This window comes from Adiantum capillus-veneris, chromosome 1 (genome assembly GCF_014529385.1).
Source record: "Adiantum capillus-veneris isolate H3 chromosome 1, ASM1452938v2, whole genome shotgun sequence".
In the NCBI taxonomy this organism is placed as follows: domain Eukaryota; kingdom Viridiplantae; phylum Streptophyta; class Polypodiopsida; order Polypodiales; family Pteridaceae; genus Adiantum; species Adiantum capillus-veneris.
In genome coordinates, this window is record NC_140931.1 from 28,780,264 (window position 1) to 28,800,995 (window position 20,732).

At 45.1% G+C, this 20,732-nt stretch overlaps 1 protein-coding gene and 1 pseudogene across 3 annotated transcripts in view; both read left to right on the plus strand.

The window, feature by feature from the left end:
- The window catches only part of LOC147464468 (uncharacterized), a 44,604-nt gene extending 37,834 nt beyond the window's left edge, over positions 1–6,770 (plus strand). For all 3 annotated transcript variants that reach the window (XM_086515171.1, XM_086515177.1, XM_086515175.1), the window contains one exon: positions 6,057–6,770. In XM_086515171.1, coding sequence (XP_086371297.1) covers positions 6,057–6,648 — 592 coding nt within the window. In that variant the 3' untranslated portion in view covers positions 6,649–6,770. The remainder of the gene's footprint in view (positions 1–6,056) is intronic.
- A 7,754-nt stretch (positions 6,771–14,524) lies between these two features.
- On the plus strand, positions 14,525–16,548 carry LOC147464469 (receptor-like kinase TMK4; annotated as a pseudogene).
- Positions 16,549–20,732: the final 4,184 nt, after the last annotated feature.

Genomic DNA, 20,732 nt, shown 5'->3' on the forward strand with positions numbered 1-20,732 from the left:
ATTTGTCTCTGGGGTTGTCTCTCAATAAAGTTTCTCTATGCCTGTGTAGCTCAAGTAGATATAGCCCAAGACATCTCTGATCCTCATAACTCATGACCGTAGATAGAGGCCCAAAACCTTCTTTGAATAGACAATGAAAACGACCTCGTATCTCATAGTACACTGTGCAATGACATATGTAATGTACCTCTGTCTCTGGCTCTAGATGGCATAAGCGGCATATCCCGCTATCTGCTGGTGTCCCTCTGAATCTGCCAGTCTCAATCTCGAGCTGATGTGAGGACGTGTGCATCTGGCCAATGGCACATTGCACACCATGAGAAAGATGCCTGTCCATATACCTAGGTCGAATCACAAACCCATCCCCCGTGAGGTGGAGAAAATGCTCTCTATAGAAAGCCATCTTTGTGCCCAACTCCTGTATCGGCTCTATCCATGTCCTCCTCGTGTCTAGCTGGATCAGATCCTGACGAATGAGTCTATTAATCTCTACCCGCGTCAAAGACCTCAAGGGTGCCTGTAGAGAGTATTGAAAAGGAGCAACCTGTCCATGGTGAAACCATGCGTCTGAAACCATGATGCTATTTGTGCATACCAGCATGATGTATCCCCATAAAGAGCTAATTGTCTGGAGGACTCTAGAGCCACCCTGGCATATCTGTCTCTGGTAGTATCCCACAGAGTGTGTACAAAGGAGACCAATCTAGTAAGCGCCTCAATCTCCATAGGGGGCGCAACTAATTCCGCTCGAATGATATCATGTGGTACGGAAGCCTTGGCTCTAATCAGCCGAGAGATCATAGATACCAGGGGCTTCTCTATACGCCTCCAACCCTCTTGGCCTACTGAAGGTCCCCAAATCTGCACCCCATATAACATAGTAGAGGCAACCAAAGTATCAAAGAGCCATAACTTTGTCCTAGGTTCTTGGAACTGAATCTGCGAACACATCCTCTCCATTCCTCCGAGAGCGGCACCAGCTCTAGTTAGTCTAGTCTCTGGTGCTCTTCTCAAGGAAAATCTCGGCTTAGTAAAGACTACCCCCAGGTAAGTGTATGCATTTGTATACTCCACAATCTCTTGACCATATTTGAAAGTAGGTACTGATCTCTTGACCCATTGCGGTGTGGTGTTAAACACCATAACCTTGGTTTTACCTAGGTTTACACACAATCCACTATCCTCTACAAAATTTGCATAGTGCATCCAACTGTCGTTGCATACCTTCTGGTGAGTCAGATATCAGCACAATATCAAAAGCATATAGCAACAATGGGATCCACGTCCTTGCCAGCTGTGCACCTCTGTCACCCTCTCTGTCGATGTAATCAGACACCTCATCAACATACATACCAAATAGAGTAGGAGACAATGGGCAGCCCTGTTTCACTCCAATAGTAGAGTGAACTAAATTAGATACCCCTGCCGGAGTGCGTACATGTCCTATCACTGATCTGTACAAAGCCATAATCCCCTAAATCACCTCTATGGGCACCCCCATCTCCTGTAGTCTGCGCATCAATCGAGCTCTTGGTACCATGTCAAATGCTTTACGAAAATCCACAAAGCTACAATAGATCCGTCTCCCGTGTGCTTTGCCCTCCTCAATGATGGCCTTGAGTGTCAGAATATGATCAAGAGTGGAGAAACCCCTCCTGAAGCCGGCTTGATCCTTTGCTCGTACACCCTCGCCCTCTGCCCAATCACTCAAGTGTTTCTCCAGGATAGATGCATACAACCGTGCCAATGTGTGTCCAACCATAATAGTGCGGTAGTTCCCAGGCTCTGTAGGGTCACCAGCCTTGAAGATGGGCACAATATTAGACAACCTCCAAGTCTCAGGTAATCCCTCACACATGGCACGATTGAACAACACTGCGAGAACCTCCATCAGCATATCCCTGGCATGTATAAAGTGCTCCGCTACTAGACCGTCATGATCATATGCCTTCCCGGTCTTCATCCTTTCGATGGCCCTTTGTACCATCTCAGGTGTAAAGAAAGTGCTCGTAGCTGGGCAAGGCTTGGTAGGGTTTGGAAGGGGTTTCTGTCCAGGAACCGTATATAATGATGTCGCATATTGGCCCCACACCTCAGGTGAAGTAATCACTGGGGGAGGGGAGTGCTCATGGAAGAGTCGCCATGCCTCTCCCGAGTCCCTACTCAAGAACATCTGATACAAGTCTCGCTCCATCTGAGCTAGGTAAGCTCGCTTCTTCCGTCGCACAAGGCGTCGGAAAGCAATCCGAGATTGTCCGTAAGTGATGACTCCTAAAAGAAGGTCCCTCTGAAGCTGGGCTCTGATCTCTCTGCACTCCTCATCATACCAACTATTCTGGGGCATGCTCCCAGAATGTTGTCTCTTGGCCGGCTGAGTGTGTGGGTATGCCACTGATGCAGCCCCATGCAGTGTCTCAGTCAGTAGAGTGGTGCACTCCTCCACTGAGAGGCCTGTACCATTTGTGCTAGCTGTGCCTTCCAATAGACGGTCACAGATCTCCTTTGAATAAACGAAATCAGTCTCTTGTGTAAATGTATAGCGGGTGTGTGACCTGCCTCGTGATGTTTGGGTTGTACTATATTGAAATTTAACGGATAGTGCTCAAGAGAGCATGATCTACTGCTATGCCCACTGGCCTGGCTCCCACTGTGAAATCCTGAATGCAAGGGACAAAGCTCGGTTGTGTCATAACATAATCCATTGTACTGGCCCCATGTCTATGTGGAAAGCATGTGAAACCAGCTGCTCCAGAAAATCGCTGTAATCCATTAAGTATGGCTAATCCATGTGTATTCGTCATTTCCATGAAGTATCTCCCATACTCCGTTTGCTCTCTGTCATCTGAGCATCTCTCAAGTCCCAACTCACCCATATCCAGCTCTCTAAGCATCTCATCTGAAGTGTCGTAGAAGACTGTCTGCGAGTTGCCCGTTCGGGCATTAAAGTCCCCTAGGAGAATGATATCACCATCCCTAGAAAACTCCCAAATGTCATCATCTAGGATAGTGAAAGGCGACTGCCCTCTGGATGCGGCATACATTGATGTACTGGGAGGAAAGTAACATATGGCAATATATAGGAATCGACCTGTGTCAGCTCTCAGTCTCACCCACATATATCTAGCATGATCATCTCTTCGTACAATATGTAGTAATGGTTGTAGTTCCTCTCTGAATAGCACTGCTACTCCTCTTGAACCTCTATTCCCATGCTCAGATCTCGCATTTGTCCTGTGAGCTGTTTCCCATCTGTATCCCACCACATGTGGCATTACCTGTCCAGGGGCCTGATGAGTCTTTGGGAAGAACACAATATCCTTGTCTTTGAAACTCTCCTCAAATGCACCCACGTCCAACCTCATAGACCCATTACAATTCCAGGTAGCCATCTTCAGTGTGGTTCCATAGGTCTCGCACCGTCATGCAGTACGCCACTCTAAAATCACCACCTGTCCATCTCTGTAGCAGGCTATCTTTCCCTTCTCCCTTGCTGTTGTAATCTCTGGCATTACCTCTCTCATATGTGCGAACTGTGAGAGAGTCAGGTCATCACCGAGGAAAATACCTGTCTTTTTGAGAGTAGGCCTCTTCCTCAAGAATTCCTTCTTCTCTTCCAACGAGGGGAAGCGTAGTATGAGAGCTCTCCCCTTTGAAGACTCTCCCGTGCCATCACTTTTCTTACCTACCCTCCATGCCTTTGTGTGCAAAGGCTTCTCCATCCCCATCATGGATGTAAGGCTTGTGACCTCTTTCTCCACAGTGTTTATGTCCTTGAGACCGGTCACTCTCACATGCAATGCTCGCATCCGCCTTCTTTGTTCCTCTTTGAGAGTCATGTTGATAAGCGTCGGTGTACAAGGAGTTTCTTGACCTTTCCCTTTCTTGGCGACCTCAATCCATTTATTAGCCTCGTTCGCCTTTTTCTGTGTCCTTGTTATCATCTCCGCCCATGAAGATGTCTTTGCCACACTTAGTTTCTCTTCCTCTGTGATCATCCTTACCTGCTCCTTAATTTCCTAGATTTCATCTATTACCGAGGGTTGAAATTCGCTTTCCTCTAGTCCATTTCTTACTGTATCAGCAAGCTCCTGTTTAAGGGTTGAGACTTCTTTTTTGAGTGTCCGTATCTCGGCGTTTGGGTTCTCTTGTTTGAGGGCTGAGACTTCTTCCTTGAGTGTCTGTATTTCTGCGTTAAGGCTCTCTTTCTCCTTCTTCCACTGTGCGCCTTCATTGAAGACCATCTGAAGGAGGTTGGCCTTCTCCTTCCACCATCCTTCCATCTCTGTTTACCACTCCTTCATTTCCCTCTCCACCTGCGCCATCCGCTTATTCGTGAGCATGAAGGTTGCCTTTGCTCGTGGCTTGCAAACAGGTGAGACATTGGCGGCTTCCGTGTCCTGTGCAGGGTCTTCTTCAAGTGTGACAGTTTGTGCAACACCCATCAAGCATTCATGGCCTTGACGTTGATCCATTACGGTGTGGCCCAAAGAATCATTTTCCATTATAAAATTCAAGCTGGACGTGCAGGGCTGCAGGGAACCCTCAGGAAGGAACGCGCAGGGCTGCTGTGAGAGAGAGAGAAAGAGAGAGAGAGAGAGAGAACCCTACCTAACCTGCTGGGGCTGCGCGCTCTGTATGTCCTCAGTCATTGCAGTCCGCCATGTATTCAAAGATGGGCACGCTGCTGCAGAGAGAGAGAGAGAACCCTACCTGACCTGCTGGGGCTGCGCGCTCTGTACGTCCTCAGTCATTGCAGTCCGCCATGTATTCAAAGATGGGCACGCTGCTGCAGAGAGAGAGAGATTAAAGTCCTGTCGACAGGATGAGTCTCTGATGCTGTGCTGCTACAGTCGACGGGAGAGGTTGGACTTCTGCGCGAGAGGCTGGGTTGCTGCTACAGTCCCGAGAGAGAGAGAGAGAGAGAGAGAGAGAGAGAGAGAGAGAGAGAGAGAGAGAGAGAGAGAGAGAGAGGCTGGCTCGGTCACCACAATTGAGAAAAACCAGAGAGAAAAGAGAGCATCCGAAAAGATGCTTCAAATTGGACCTTTTTTCAAAATCGTGCGCACATACTACCAAATTGTTCAAAGAATTGAGACTAATGTGCTTACCTATCATTCCAGTGCGCTAGACATAGATTGAAGCCATCCAAGCGCTTTGTGACTGTGCGAACCGGAAACTCATCTCAGTGCTTCCAATGCTTTAATGCATGAGTAACGGAGAGAATTTCCTTATCGTAGACATAACATTTTTTCTCTGGTGGATCTTCTGGGGGAAAGTGCTCGCCTTGTGGGTTTTTGGAGTATTCTGCATTACAGAGTGACATGGTTCAGGGCTGAGACCTTTCATGGTGATGTAGTTTAAATTTAAAATAAATTTCAAAATTGACAGTACCAGTGACAAAGAATCATAATCATTGTTTAGGAGACTGAGCAAGGAGCTAAAGGCAAAGTTTCCGATGATGAAATAATGGTGAGGAGTGGTGGTATGATGGCTTTGTGGGATCCTGTTCTGTTAAAATGTGGTGACAAGGATGGAGGGTAATAATGGGAGGGAAAAGACAGAAAATGTGTGAGTTCGAAGAGGCCACGGGCGAGGGAGCCAAGGTAGGAATAGCCAAGGAACTTGCTGCTGGCTTGATTTGTGCATTCCTTGGTTTTGGAAACACACAGACCAAACAGGAACTACTCTCAGCCATTTTAGAGACGCTTCCTGGAATTGAGCTGTGGCAGATATGTTGTGTGGTTTGCCTCAAATATTGTATCTAGACATCAGTACCTGGCATTGGTGTCAGCACATTAGATAGCTTGAAGTTCATGGTGGGATAAATTCATGACCATTTAGCAACAAACATGGCCACAGCTACTGGCAATGGAGGGTAAGCCTCATCAGCAGTATCAATTATCTTTCTCATTCTGGCAAGAACTCATGTTGTTTTTGTTTTACTGTGTGCACTATCTTTAGCATGTGAGCTCATTGAAACAGTTATTATATGTGGATTTATCTCCACATTTAGTTGTCATTTAACCATTCCGTGACCAATGCTTTTGCATTAACAGCTGGGAAGGATTGGTACACATGTCACTTGAATGCTGGTGGACGGAGCAGAATGGGGACCTGTTTGACAGTAGTGATTTAGGAGCAAGGGATTTCTACAAGGGAATGCTGCATGTGGCTGTAAGGCAATGTGGTGATAAGTACAGTTCATTCAGAAAAGGATGCTTGATTGCAGCAAAGTCTCGGCATAAAGAAGCATACAATATTGATAGATTTGAATCGTTCTTCAAGGGATTGATTCAAGAAGTGGCCAAGGCAACTGCTTTCAATGAGGTGATGCATATGGTTTTGACAGCCATAGATACTCCAGCAAGTACATCTTTAGATTGGATGCATTGGCTGCGCCATCTTTCTGGAAAACACGAGACGACAGTCTGGAGCGATCCTGTGACTTTCTTTCATGACAGGCTCATTGACAGCAAGGCGCGCTCTGAGTTGCTAGAAGACATGGAGGTGAAATTTTCTGTAGCAAAAGACAGCTTTGTTTCTTCTGCCAATTATGCACAGGCCTGTGTTGTTTTTATTGGCCTTCTGCAGAAATATAGGACCGTTAGAAGAAAATATATGAATGGCATGCTAGCTTTACATGTATGAACAGCTGTTAAGACTCATTGATGGAACCTTGCAGGGGCAAAACAACCAATGACAGTTTTTTCGCTGCAGTGTCCTCATGTATTATGCTCTGTTGTGTTATCATCAAGGCATGCTTGAAAATCTGTAGATAATGATGGTTAATATGGTTTTAAGTTTGTTTGAAACTCATCAGTCCGTCCTTGAAGGAAAAGTGCTTATTCTGATAGCATTCATATTAAGTCATCTGGACATTTCTTAGGCTGGGTTCAGACGGGACGGCGGCAGGGGGGAAGGAGACCGTGGAGACCAGGGTTCGAGCGCAGGGCACTCGAAAGAAAGGGCACTCATCCTCCGTTTTCTTCCATGGAAGCGAAGGACTTCTTGAAGAAGAGACCGACTCCAAAGAAGACTGGCATCTCTCTTGGAGATGACCTCACCCTCTCGCAAATTGCTCAAATGCAAGAAGTAATGCCGGAAATTAGAGCAGCAAGGGAGAAAGGGAAGATTGCTTTTTAGAGGGATGGAAGAGTGGTGATATTGGAGCGACGCTCCGCATGACGGTGCGAGACCTATGGGACCACACTAAAGATGGCAACCTGGAATTGTAATGGGTCACTCCGCCTTGATGTAGGTGCTTTTGAGGATAGTTTCACAGGGAGAGACATCATTTTCTACTTTGAGACGCATCAAGCTCCTAGGCAATCCATGCCATAGGTGAGCGGATATAGATGGGAGACAGCTTGTAGACAGGAGACCAGATCGGAGCATCGAGGACGGGGTTCAGGGGGAATGGCAGCTCTATTCAGGGAGGAGTTGCAGCCATTGATATATATAGTGCGCAAGGATGAACATGCTAGGTACATGTGGGTGAGGCTCAGGGCAAAGACGGGCAGATACCTCTACATTGCTATTAGTTACTTTCCTCCTAGTACATCAGTATATGCATCACCTAGAGGACAGTCCCCCATTGCTATTTTGGATAATGACATATGGGAGTTTTCTAAGGATGGTGACATTATCATGCTAGGGGACTTCAATGCTAGGACTGCCCATCACCAAACAATATTTTATGATACTTCCGAGGAGATGCTTAGGGAGCTGGACGTTACAGAGATGGGCCTATCCAGACTATCACAAGATGAGGAGTACACTGAGTATGGCAGATACTTGATCGATATGGGAACTGCACATAGATTGGCCATTTTGAATGGCCTGCAAAGATTCTCAACAGTTGGAGGTTTTACTTGCTTGACATCGACATGGTGCTAGTACAGTGGATTATGTAATGGCCCAACCAGGTTTCATTCCATTCTTTCAGGACTTCATGGTGGGCAATAGGCCAGTTGGAGTGGCAGTTGATCATGCTATCCTGTCTTTTACCCTGACGATTCGATTCAGCACTGCTCCATTAGGACAGGTCCCCGCGCATACTCGGTATACCTTCATGAGGGAGACGATTCTGTGTATATGGATGAGATATACAAAGAGCTATGCACTCAAGCCGGGACGGCCACTAACTGAACTCACTCAGATATTGATAGAGATGCTACATGATGCAGCATCAGAGGCATACCCCCACAGTCAGCCTACACGGAGACGATCTGGGAGCATGCCCCATAACAGTTGGTATGATGAGGAATGTAGAGAGATAAGGATCAAATTACAGAGGGAAGTGCTCATGGGTATTACCACACATAGACAGTCACAAATTATCTTTCGCTGCCTAGTGCGACGAAAGAAAAGGGCTTATCTATCTTAGCTAGAGCGGGATCTGTATAAGCTATTTATGAGTCAAGAATCAGGCGAAGCATGGAGGCTATTCCACAAGCATTCACCACCACCAACGGTCACCTCCACAGAGACGTGGGGGGAATATGCCACATTCCTCTACACAGCATCAGGGCAACCACCTTTGCCGGACCCACTAGTGACATGCCCGGAGACATGTACTTTCTTTACTGCCGAGAGGGTAAGGAAAGCCATTGACAGGATGAAGACAAGGAGAGCATATGTTCGTGATGGTCTGGTAGCAAAGCACTTCATCCATGCCAGAGACATGCTTGCAGAGCTTCTTGCTATGATGTGTAATCGAGCCATGTATGAAGGCTTTCCTAAGACTTGGAGTATGTCTACGATTGTGCCTATTTTCAAGTGAGGAGATCCCATGATTCCCGGGAATTATCGCATCATCATGGTTGGTCACACATTGGCTAGGCTGTATGCATCCGTTCTTGAACAGGAGTTGAGTAGATGTGCAGAGTGAGAGGGCATACGAGTACCAGGGCAAGCAGGATTCAGGAAAGGTTTCTCCACTCTGGACCAGATTCTGGCAGGAGGGTAGACACCATGGCAAGAGGATCTAATGTAGCTTTGAGGATTTCCGCAAAGCCTTTGACACAGTGCCGAGAGCCAGACTTATACGCAGACTACAGGACATGGGCGTGCCTATAGAGCTGATATGGGGTATTCTGGCTCTATACAGGACAGTGAGGCAGGTATGCACTACTGAGGGAATGTCTGACATGGTCCACTCCACTATTGGAGTGAAGCAGGGATGCCCCCTATCTCCGACTCTTTTTGGGATGTATGTGGACGAGTTTTCAGACTATGTAGAGCGTCAAGGAGACAGAGGTGCTCAGCTAGTAGGGACATGGTTAATATGCTGATGATATTGTGTTGATTTTTGACTCTCTAGAGTGGATGCAACGTCATTTAGATGCTTTGAATACATTTGCTCATGACAGTGGATTGTCTGTCAACCTTGGGAAAACCAAGGTTATGGTATTCAACACCACACCACAGTGGGTCAGGAGGTCAACACCCACATTTATGTATGGCCGGGAGATTGTGAAGTACACAGATGCAAGATCATATGCAGTCTTGGGAGGAATGGAGAGGATGTGTTCGCAGGTTCAGTTTCACGAACCGCGAACAAAGCTATGGCTTTTTGACACTCTAGTGACCTTAGCTATGCTCTACGGAGTTCAAGTATGGGGACCCTCAATAGACCATCGTGGGAGATCTGGCAACACAAATGGATGGAGATGTATGGAGAGGCCTCTGGTCTCTATGATTGCTCGGATGATTCGGGCTAAGGCCTCGGTGCTGCATGAGATTATCCGAGCCGAGCTAGCCCCCCCCCCCCCCCCCCCCCCCCCCCCCCCCCCCCCCCCCCCCTCCTCCCTCTTGGTTGAGGCATTGACTAGATCAGTATCCTTTATCAACAGTTTATGGGATCTCCCCAGGGAGAGAGATGCTCGGCTTGCCCTGGAGTCATCTCGACAACTAGCGCTACAAGGAGATATAGCATGTTGGTATAGACAGATGAAAACATGGTTTCAGTCACATGGTTTCAGCATGGATAGATTGCCTCCGTTTCAATACATCCTGGATGCACCCTCTCTGTCTCTCACACGGACAGAGATCACCAGACTCATACGCCAGGATTTGATTCAGCTAGATACCAAGAGCACATGGAGACAACCGACACAGGAGTTGAGAACGAAGATGGCCTTTTACAGAGAGCATCTTCTCTAACTTATGGAGGACGGTTTTGTGACTAGGCCTGCATACATGGATACGCACTCATCTCATGGGATACGATGCGCTATTGGGCAAATACGCACATCCTCACATCAGCTCCAGATTGAGATTGGCCGATTTCGAGGGGTGCCAGCAGGGGCCACGATATGTCACCTATGTCACTTCGAACTAGAGACAGAGTTGCACTACACATGTCATTGCCCTGCGTATTATGAGATACGTGGCCGCTTCCATTGTCTGTTCATAGAGGGCTTCGGACCATTTTCTAGAGTCATGAGATACGAGGATCAGAGATGTCTCGGATTGTTCCTACTAGAGATACGCAGACTATGGGAGAGCTTGCTGAGGACATCAGGGGAGAGAGTCTCAGAGACGAATCACAGATTTCTTTACACAAGCCAGGGGAGAGGCAGAGGAGTAGTCACCACAGCAGATCTCAGAGCCCACCCACACTAGAGGTACGTTGATTGACCGAGCTATGGAGCTAGGCAGGTCCAGATGCCCACGACCTCGAGCGGTCTGCCAGCATCGATGAAGGCTGCAACAGAAGATACAAATCACTCTAGCTTGACATGCAAGACGTCCAACCAGAGTACTGACCATGGATGATGTGGATGAGATTCGACAACGACCGATGAGAGATTTCATCTGAACCCACCAAACCCCCCCCCCCCCCCCCCCCCCCCCCCCCCCCGCCCCCCCAAGCACAGATCGAGCTCACATCCAACAGCAAGGATCTTGTTCGAACTGAGCTAACCGTAAAAGAACCTGCTTGTAGATGTTTCAAAAACTGATCCTGGTTGTCCTAAGTTTAGGTAGGGGTCGATAATCGTGCTATTGGTGCCCTTTTTTTTAATAAACAGGACCTCTGAAAATGTGGACGATCGTGCTGCACCCGAAATCGCTTTTTGTTGCAGATAGCTATTGTGTAGCCCCTCCATGCTCGAAAAGGACCAGCACATGCTCGGTACCTGTTGAGGGGTCCTTAATACATGGCCCCTTTACCCTAGAGGAACAACTGAAAAATTCACGAGGCCTGCCAGATTGATGTTGGTTGCTCCACTTAGGCTCATGATATGCTTGACACACCATAAATAATCTCTAGGCACAACGCGCTCATTGCTGCTGTAGTGCTAGATTTTGAAGGGCTTCCTATTTTTTCAAAAGACAAACAAAGAAGCTCAATATCTATCTAAAATGTTGTACTCGGAGGAATTTCGTTGTAGCCTTCACTCTTACAATCTAGTTTAGGAGCCACTACCACTACACATTTGCCACGAACACGCATTCTCTTTGTTATTATACAACATGGTGGAGGCTTTGGTGAAGCTTGTGCTAAAAATAGCCCATCGGTACTTTCAAGAAGTTTCTCTCTCTCTCTCTCTCTCTCTCTCTCTCTCTCTCTCTCTCCTAGTGCTCATAAGCTCATAAGGTAGTGTTATCATTCAATTCCCACCTAGCATTTTCGGCTAGTGGCTTAAGATAGCATCAATGCCAGGATTCATGGAGTCAAAGTGTCCCAAAAGAGTTTAAAATTACAGTCGTGTTGAGTTGTTCTTGGTTTGTGATGCTTGAGATGTATGGCCCATCTCTCTCTCTCTCTCCACACACCACAATCTGAACATGGCAACATGGGTACTGTCTTTAGGTTGCTACCGTAGGCAATTGGGATTGCTGCACTTTAGATTGCTGCTATCGTCCACGTGTGCACTACGCAATTTGTGACATGAGGTCCAATTAGTCCTACAACCCATGCACTACGCAACGTGTGACATGAGGTCCAATAAGTCCTACAACGCATGCACACGCATGAGGTGGCACCAAGCTAGTAGAGTACATATGGGGGATCTGTTACGAAGCATGCACCTCGTGTGTGTGTGTGTGTGTGTGAGAGAGAGAGAGAGAGAGAGAGAGAGAGAGAGAGAGAGAGAAATGAAATGTAATATTAACGTCTTCAAAAGGCCAAAATGCCTATGAGACCAAAAGGTTACATGTGGAGAAAGAGATAGGAGAACCCTTACGTGAGTAGCTTTGTGTGTGTGACAAGACGAGAGAGGCAATGTGTCTGCATTGCATTGCTAATCATTTTGTAGTTCGGTTTATTGCGTGTGTATATGCTAATGGTGATTATAAGGCAGAGACAAAGGTCAATTTGTGAGCTTTGTGGTGCTACCAACGACCATCTTTGAGAGAGAGAGAGAGAGAGAGAGAGAGAGAGAGAGAGAGAGACAGAGACAGAGAGACTTGAAAGGGCCATACTAATTTGTATTGAGAAAAAACATACTGTCGCGCGCACGCGCACAAAGAAGCAAAACCAGCTTAGATTGCGCACAAATGCTACTACAAGTATGCTACAACTAGGAATTGAGTTAGTCTTCTATTCAAGATTTCTGTCAAATTTGCGCTCTTGAAAAAACAAAATTTTGAGTTTTCAAAGAGCCGTTACTCTTAGCAAAGCTTGTAATATCGATTCGATTATGGCGTCCCACTGAGCCAACTAAAGTTCTATCAAGCTCAAACGGAGAAAGCGGCACCCCGACCGAAGAGTTCTACGTTGAATGAGCAAGAGAGGCCACACACACTCTTGCAGTGGATTGAAATTGTAGAGGACATAAGATCACATTTTTGGCACTATCACAATATACGAGAAACGAGAAAACCTATCTACATTCTTGCAATTTGTGTCCTCTATGTTAATTAAGTCGCTTGCTGAAATCAAACCACTATACTCTTTGTGAACATTCATCCAATTGGATGACACTAGGCTTTGATTTACTACAAATGTTGCTAAGTAAGGCTACTTACACAATATAGATAAAACTAGTGTGCTAAATCTAAATTATACACCTTAATATAGTTTTGAAGGAATGTGCAAGGGATGGGCTCGCGATAGTCATCCACTAGACAATATAACCATCAGCTCATCACGCAAAATGTTGATTGAAAATAAGTCACTGAAACATACCCAATACAAGATTCTAACTAATGTGATTCTTGCTAAGTAAGAGCATTTACACACAATACAATAGCTCACAAAAAGCAAAAACTTCCTTATTGCAAAAATGTATTTGAAATGACTTAAAAAAAAGGCACGATCATAAGTGATTACCAGGAAACCAAGTGTTGGCAAATATATCTAATAAGATTTCAAAAATCAGCACATGCATAACTACGACGTTTTTGGTCTTGATAACCTTGCTTGCATGCATAATGACACTAATCAAGTTATTAAGCTATTAAACTTCTTAATTGGTTTGCAAGGAATATTGGAGCATAGCAAGTAGTCAAACTTCCCAACATGACATTGCTCACTATACAGCTTTTGGAGCTATTTCCTGTCAGCAAAACCTTCTTGGCTTTTTGATAAAATAGCTAGCTCTCTATTCAAGCATAGAAATGCCAAATCCGAATGAACAGTCTATGAGCCTTTGATGCAATTTTTGCATTTGCCCAACACTAACTTGTTGCGACATACCATATTTACCCAGAGGATTCTAGGAAGAGGCCAAGTTCATCTTTAAAAGGAAGTGCAAGTTTCAAGTTATCTATAAGACAACGAACAATATTTAATATGAATAGTATTGATCAAATACAACACCCACTAGGTATCATTATCTGCGCACACACACGCGCAAGCACGTACGTACACACACACACACACACACACACCCCTAACACACTTGCATGCAGATATACCAGAGCACACTATTAAAATAGAGGTCTTTGCATTGAGTTCCTCTTATGGCTCTAGAGGTGCCAAGGCAAAGCCACCCATATCTAGCATAAAACATCCCAAAACCTATGCTTTGTCTCAATTGTTCTTGCAAAACTGTCTTAAGACATCTATTCACATGACCCCCCATTTAAGATGGTGGTTTTACTTGCCCAAGTACACCTAGCTGATTTTAAAGGTTCTGCAAAAGCAATAAACTACCTTCGAATGAAAGGTCACATTTTGAGATAAGCTTAAGTCTCGCTTGTCTTTCTTGATTGCCACCTTCAAAACAGGCGTTTTGTAATAAGATGCTTACATCACCTTCTAGGTGGTCGTTTGGACAAACAAAGCAATTGCAACTTGCTATTGGTGCACTTTTGAAGTGCTACATTCCTCCCTACCTTACCCAGAACCTTTACTTTTAGATTGGCTCCTCTACATTTTCTTGGGTACCGTCCAACTCTACTACCCACTTCGATCGACTTGAAGTACCTTCATCCCCTTGCTCAGCTCAACCTTTCCGCGGTCCATGGATTGCAAGCAAGGGTTTCACATCTATGTGAATATACTGATCGCAACATTGTGCTCCCAGCTCACTTCGTTGAAGGCCCTATAATGGGCTGCATTTGAAAATGGGCTATGTGGGTGCTCTTTTTGGCAATGATGTTGGTATGCGCGAGGAATTGTCAGATCTTTGCACAGATGGATGCAGAGAATCTGGGTGTTTTGTCTGATTTCAAAGCTAGTGTGGAGAATGGGGATCAACTAGGATGGGAAGATAGTCAAGATCCATGCTCTTGGAAAGGCATCAAGTGCTTTGGAAGCTTCGTTTTGTCCATCAACTTGGCCGGTCTTGACTTGGGGGGCTCCGTTACTCTGAATCTGAACAAGCTCGCCTTGCTTACCTCAATCTCCTTGCAAAGAAATGGGTTTACAGGCCCCTTTCCTTTCACTAAGTGGTGTCTCTATCTTGCAATCTTGCTACTTGAATGACAACAACTTTGACACCATTCCGTGGGATTTCTTCAGGAATCTTCCAAGTCTCAGGTATTTGTACATGCACAACAACCCGCTGCTCAATTCCTCATGTGCCGAAGGCGGCTGGTTTCTTCCTATAGACTTGCAAGCATCAACTTTCCTCACTAATCTTACCCTCACCAATACAGGCTTGGTGGGTGAGATTCCTTCATTTCTGGGTAGCATGAGTAGCTTGAGTGTGTTGAGCCTTGCCTATAACAAGATGGGAGGTGGAATTACAAGTGCCTTAGGCTCATTGAGCTTGCAACAATTCCAAGGAAATAATCAGTTGGGACCGACGCTCTCATGCAATCTGAATGACATTGGAAGCATGATATCACTGCGGTTGCTTTGGCTACATGAGAACGAGTTTTCAGGTATTCTTCCTCCAAATTTGACAAACTCAATCTCATTCAGTGACCTCAGACTGAATGACAACAAGCTAGTGGCTCCCATCCTCAGGGAGGTCACCAGAATTAAAAAATGCCTATCATGTGGGTCCAACATTAGGGATTAATTTATTCTATATTTTCTCACAATTTCACATACAAAAGGGCGTTGGAAAAATGGTTCTGAAAAAATATTTATAGAATGAATAGGAAAAGGGTCTCCTTTATTGGTGCAAATTTTAGAGCTAAGGTGTTTTATAAATAGTCCTTGAATGCACGTAATATATAGGTTTGACATGTAGTGACACCCCCCCCCCCCCCCCCCCCCCCCCCCCCTCTCTCGGTCCCATCCCCCCTTCATTTACGACACTGCCCTTCACCGTTTTTGCTGTGGAGAACAATCAGATTGACGGTCCGCTACCCCACATTGTGGCCAAGTTCACATACCGCAACAATTTGTTTTGCCAAGACACGATGGGGGTGGCATGTGCAAATAGGCTAGTAAGCTCTTAGAGTGGCGATAATCCATGTGCATCCTGGATCGGTATTTTATGCAATTCTAAGGCAATATTGTGAGTATTAACCTGGCCAGTTATAACCTTTATGGTGTAATTAACCCAAGCATTGCACAACTAACATCCCTCACCACTTTGAAGATGAATGATAACCACCTTGTTGGTATGGTGTCATCGGCTCTTGCTAGCCTTTCTTGAATAAAAAACTTGGATGTGAGAAACGATAACCTCACTAGTCCATTACCAATATTTGCTCGCGATGTTGCCATTAATACTGCAGTGAATCCATTTATCAACATATCCATTTTTTCTTCATCTAATGGACCTTCAAATAGGAACAAGGCAAAGGAAAAAACACGGTTACCCAATGCTATACCGATTGCAGTTGCTATTCTCGTGACCCTTATTGCTCTAGCCTCTATGATGGTTTGCTACCGCTGCAAAAGAGGAAATGATGATGAAAAGAGGCCCACAAAGCAACCGTTAGGTGTACAAGATTTAACTAGGGTGGGTTCTGAGGACACAAGCTTTGCCCTCTCTCCAAATGGCAACCGACAATTTGAGCGCATAATTTTACTTGGGAAGGGGAGGCTTTGGCTCCGTGTACAAGGGGCGTCTCGATGATGGAAATGTGAATGTGTTGACTAAGCTACAACACTGGCATATCGTTGTGATACTTGGCTATGAAGGGCCATGGAGACCAAGGGCCATGAACTTTCTAAAACAAGCGATGGGTACCTAGAGAGAAGGTGAAACCCTAACTCTTTCTAAAAGGGCACATGCCATGTCATTTGGAGAAAAAAGAGAGTGTAGAATGGCCCACCCGGTGGCAGGCCAAAAACCCAAGGATGGAGAAAGGTGTTAGCAAAGAGAATGCAAATATCTCTGTGTGTGTGTGTGTGTGGGTGCTGCTGTTTTTAGAATTATACTTATAAAGAAAAGAACATAACAGTTCAAAAGGCAGTTGGCTTTAGACAAAGGACAATGATTAGCACAGAAAGGGTACTCAACACTATAGTATATGCCTTTTGGGCAGGCCAAAAAACTTTATCTCAATATCTTTTGAGAGAAAACATGAGATCATCACCCACTCAACAACCCACCAGTATCACTCCTAACTTTCTCTTAAGTGCTCACTACATCACTAACCAATCAATGTTTTTTATTTCAAAAAACATTAATCCTAGTTTTAGCTAGCCAAAAAGAGAATTCATCTCTATTTCTATGGCCTTGCCCTTTGGGTATAACAAAAACGACGTCTTTGCTCTACCATTTTACGGTTCGCTGTTACTCGCCAAACACACACCTTTACTTATAAGGAAGTTGAGTATTCTGACCTCAAAATACTCTCCACCAACAATAGCGTTTTTCAACCCATCAAGCCTTATTGGCCTTGTCAATCGTCAAATAAGTTGTTGATAGACATGATTTGCAGAATGTTTAGTTATGGGCTTTTTAAAAAGCTTTTGAATATCCAATTCTGCCAAAGTTGTTGAACAACCAAGGGAGGGAACACATGCCTAAAGTCCATGATACCTATGAGAGTTATCATCTTGATGACACGCTATGAAAAGAGAGAAGATTGGCTACATTGTGGTCGTAAGGCATCAAAGAGAGGAACAACACCTACCCTAGCCATATGGTCAAATTGCTTGTGATGGATAGGTGGCACAAATCTAAGCATAATGGGCAACCAAGCCTTGCTAGGTGTGTCCTCTTTGAGAATTCCAATCTTGAGGCTCACAAGGTCTTCATTTTGTACCATTAAAAAGGCGAAAAGATTCTTGGCCCTAGCATTGCTTGGCATATCATAGAGCAATCAATGCATGCCACGAGTCAACATTACAAATAAAGAACTTTTCGTGCTTTTGCAAAGGATACCACACGCTTAAAGCATTGCCAATAAACACAAGTTTCTTCCATTAGTCTCTAATTAGCAATCTTCTTGTTCATTCTCTTGTCCACGGCACATGCCTTCATGGCCCTTGGGTGTCCATGGTGCCCAAACCCATTAACATACCTAAAGTCCAAGTCTCACTCCAAACACTTGTTGCCCAAACTAAAGTTGTGGTGCATAATCCAAGTAGATGCTACCAATATCCTCATGCTTGGTGCCCTTATAATGGACAAAGGCTGAAACTTAAACGCTCAAAAAGCCCAAAAGCATTGCCGTCGAGGTTGAAAAGTCAAAATAGCATGCCAGAGTAGTGATAAGAGGAAAATCCTCATCCCAAATATACAAAAATCTTGTTAAGGCAATGCTCAATAAGAATATCCCCTTTTTTTAATCTTCCTTTGGATCAACTTTTAGAACGGGCTCAGTGTCAAGCTATGACACACTTTTCCCTAAACATCAGTAAAACCCTAGTTTCTATGCTTTCCTTGTGCATACAGTTTTTGATGCATTACAATTTCCCACAATGCTTCTTATCTTGTCAAGCGAGTTGGTACATTCTTGTGAGTGACACCTATTTCACACTTAATGCTCATGCCATGAAAGCACCAAGGTGTTGGAATTAGGGTTGCAGAGAAACGCAGTCAGCTTGGAGAAGATGAAGGAAGCTCAAGGCACACAATAGAGAGTATGTTACTTAGTGTGCAATGGAAAGATAGATAGCCCTAGAGTGATGGGCGTATATACAATGCACGGGGGAAAAAAACTCCTAAAGAGGGAAAATGCCCCGGCGGTCCTAGTTTGTTCACACACTTCACTACCACATGTATATAGTAACAAATCCACCTTGGAGTGATGCGGTGAACGAGAGCTGGCACATGAGTAAAGGGAAGTGCCATGCCCCGAGGACATGATCAGTCCACAAAGGGGAGTAAGCCCAAAGATTTGCGTAAAACTTCGAGCTTCTCACGAGACAATGCCTTTGTGAAAAGATCTACAAGGTTGTCCTGTGTTGGCACATAAACCAAACTCATCTCTCCTACTGAGAGCCTCTCCCTGACATAGTGGTAATGCACCTCAATGTGCTTTGTGCGAGCATGAAAAACTGGGTTCTTGCAATTGCCAATGTGCTTTGACTGTCAATGTAGATAGTGGTGGCAATGTCCGACACCCAAATCAGCCATAAGGTGTCTGAGCCATACACACTCAACCGTAGCTATGAAGACTACCCTGTACTCAGCCTCACAACTAGAAGTGGCCACAGTAGGTTGCTTCTTGCTCAACCATGATATACATGAACTACCAAGCATGAAACAAAAACCACTTGTGGACACTCGCGTGTCAAAAGAACCACCCCAATCTGAGTCCGAAAAAGCATGTAAGTCTGGCGGCAATGATCCCCCCTTGGGATAAAACAAGCCAAGATGTAAAGTGCCACTAAGGTAGTGGAAAATCCTCTTGACAGCCTGCCAATACTTAGATCCTGGGCTATGCATAAATCTGCTGACCTGTGAGACTGCAAACTAAATCTCCAGCCTCATGTTGCATACATAAATGAGGCATCCAACATCAGTTTGGTAAAGAGTGACATCTGCAGGATCACCAACATCATGAAGACTCAATTTTAAACCTGTTTCCATGGGAGTGGCAATAGGTTTGCAATCCTCAAGTACAAACTTACATAGCAATGTCTCTATGTAACTTTTCTGACACAAGGCAATACCACCATCACACTGCTTAAACTGTATGCCCAAGTAATGATGCAACATCCCCAAATCTTTCATCTTGAAAGTAGCATTCAAATCAACCTTAAATTCAACACTATGTCTCTCATTGGGTCCAGTGATCAACAAATCATCTACATAAAGAACCACAATGAGAAGTACATCACCCTCATGCTTTATATACAATGTGCTTTCTGTTGGATTGTTACGAAAGCCTCGTTTGACCAAATGAGTGTGAGCTTTCTCATACCAAGCACGAGCAGATTGCTTCAACCCATACAAAGCCTTCTTACATCTGCACACTTTGTCCTCTTGTCCTTTCTTGACAACTTCACACCGACCATCACCCTAACACTCTATATCTTCAAAGCAATCACAGTGCTTTGAGTCATTCATCTCCACTAAGCGCTCACGTGAGATATTGTGGGCCAGACGCTTTAGTCGTAGAGGAGGCAAAATTTGTGGTGGTGGCACCACCAAAGCTTTCACACCGCCTCGCATCCATTGAGCGTCCCATCCTGGTCTATCGTTTGGCACTCCCACACCTCCTACACAGTTGTTCTCCGGGTTTTGCCCAGGCAATTGGCCACTCTTGACCTCACCTCACACTGCTTGCCGCTCTTGGACTCACCCCTGCCAAGACTCCCATTGTGACCCCGCGGTACCTCCACAGCACGCGAGAGGACCTCTCTTACACCATAGACCCTACTACCAAGACGAGATTTGGATAAATGTAACTAGTAGGAAGGTGACTTCTACTATGCACAACTTCTGCTTATGGGTATTCATTCACCACCTCGTGAAGAAATGGAAAGAAATATCAGCCAAGCTCAAAGAAAAGGCAATCAACATGTTTCACAACGCGTTTTACATGGAGAGTGTGGAGCATCGTTTCTCCACCAAATATATGCAAGCCTACTTGAAGGACGAGCACTCGGAGGTATACAAAGCATTGAAGACCAATGTACCCAAGCCATCCTAGATCGACAAGGAAGATTGGAAAAAAGCAAAGAAAAAATTACGTAAAAATCCCGACAACACAAGCAACAAAAAGAGGGAGCGAAGATGTGAGTGGAGTCGGGGACCTCGTACCACTTGGGCAACAACGGATGGGAGAGCTTTGATGGCGATTTTTTATGTACAATTGCATTTAATTTATGTAAGTAATTGCAATTTTATTTCTGTGTTGCTTTCAATGCTTTTAAACAATGGAAGATGACAAATCGCAAGCCTATCCCATTTGAGTGCAATTATGGTGCAAGCCTCTTGCTGAGCTTATCGAGAATTTGAGATCTCGACCTGGCGAGA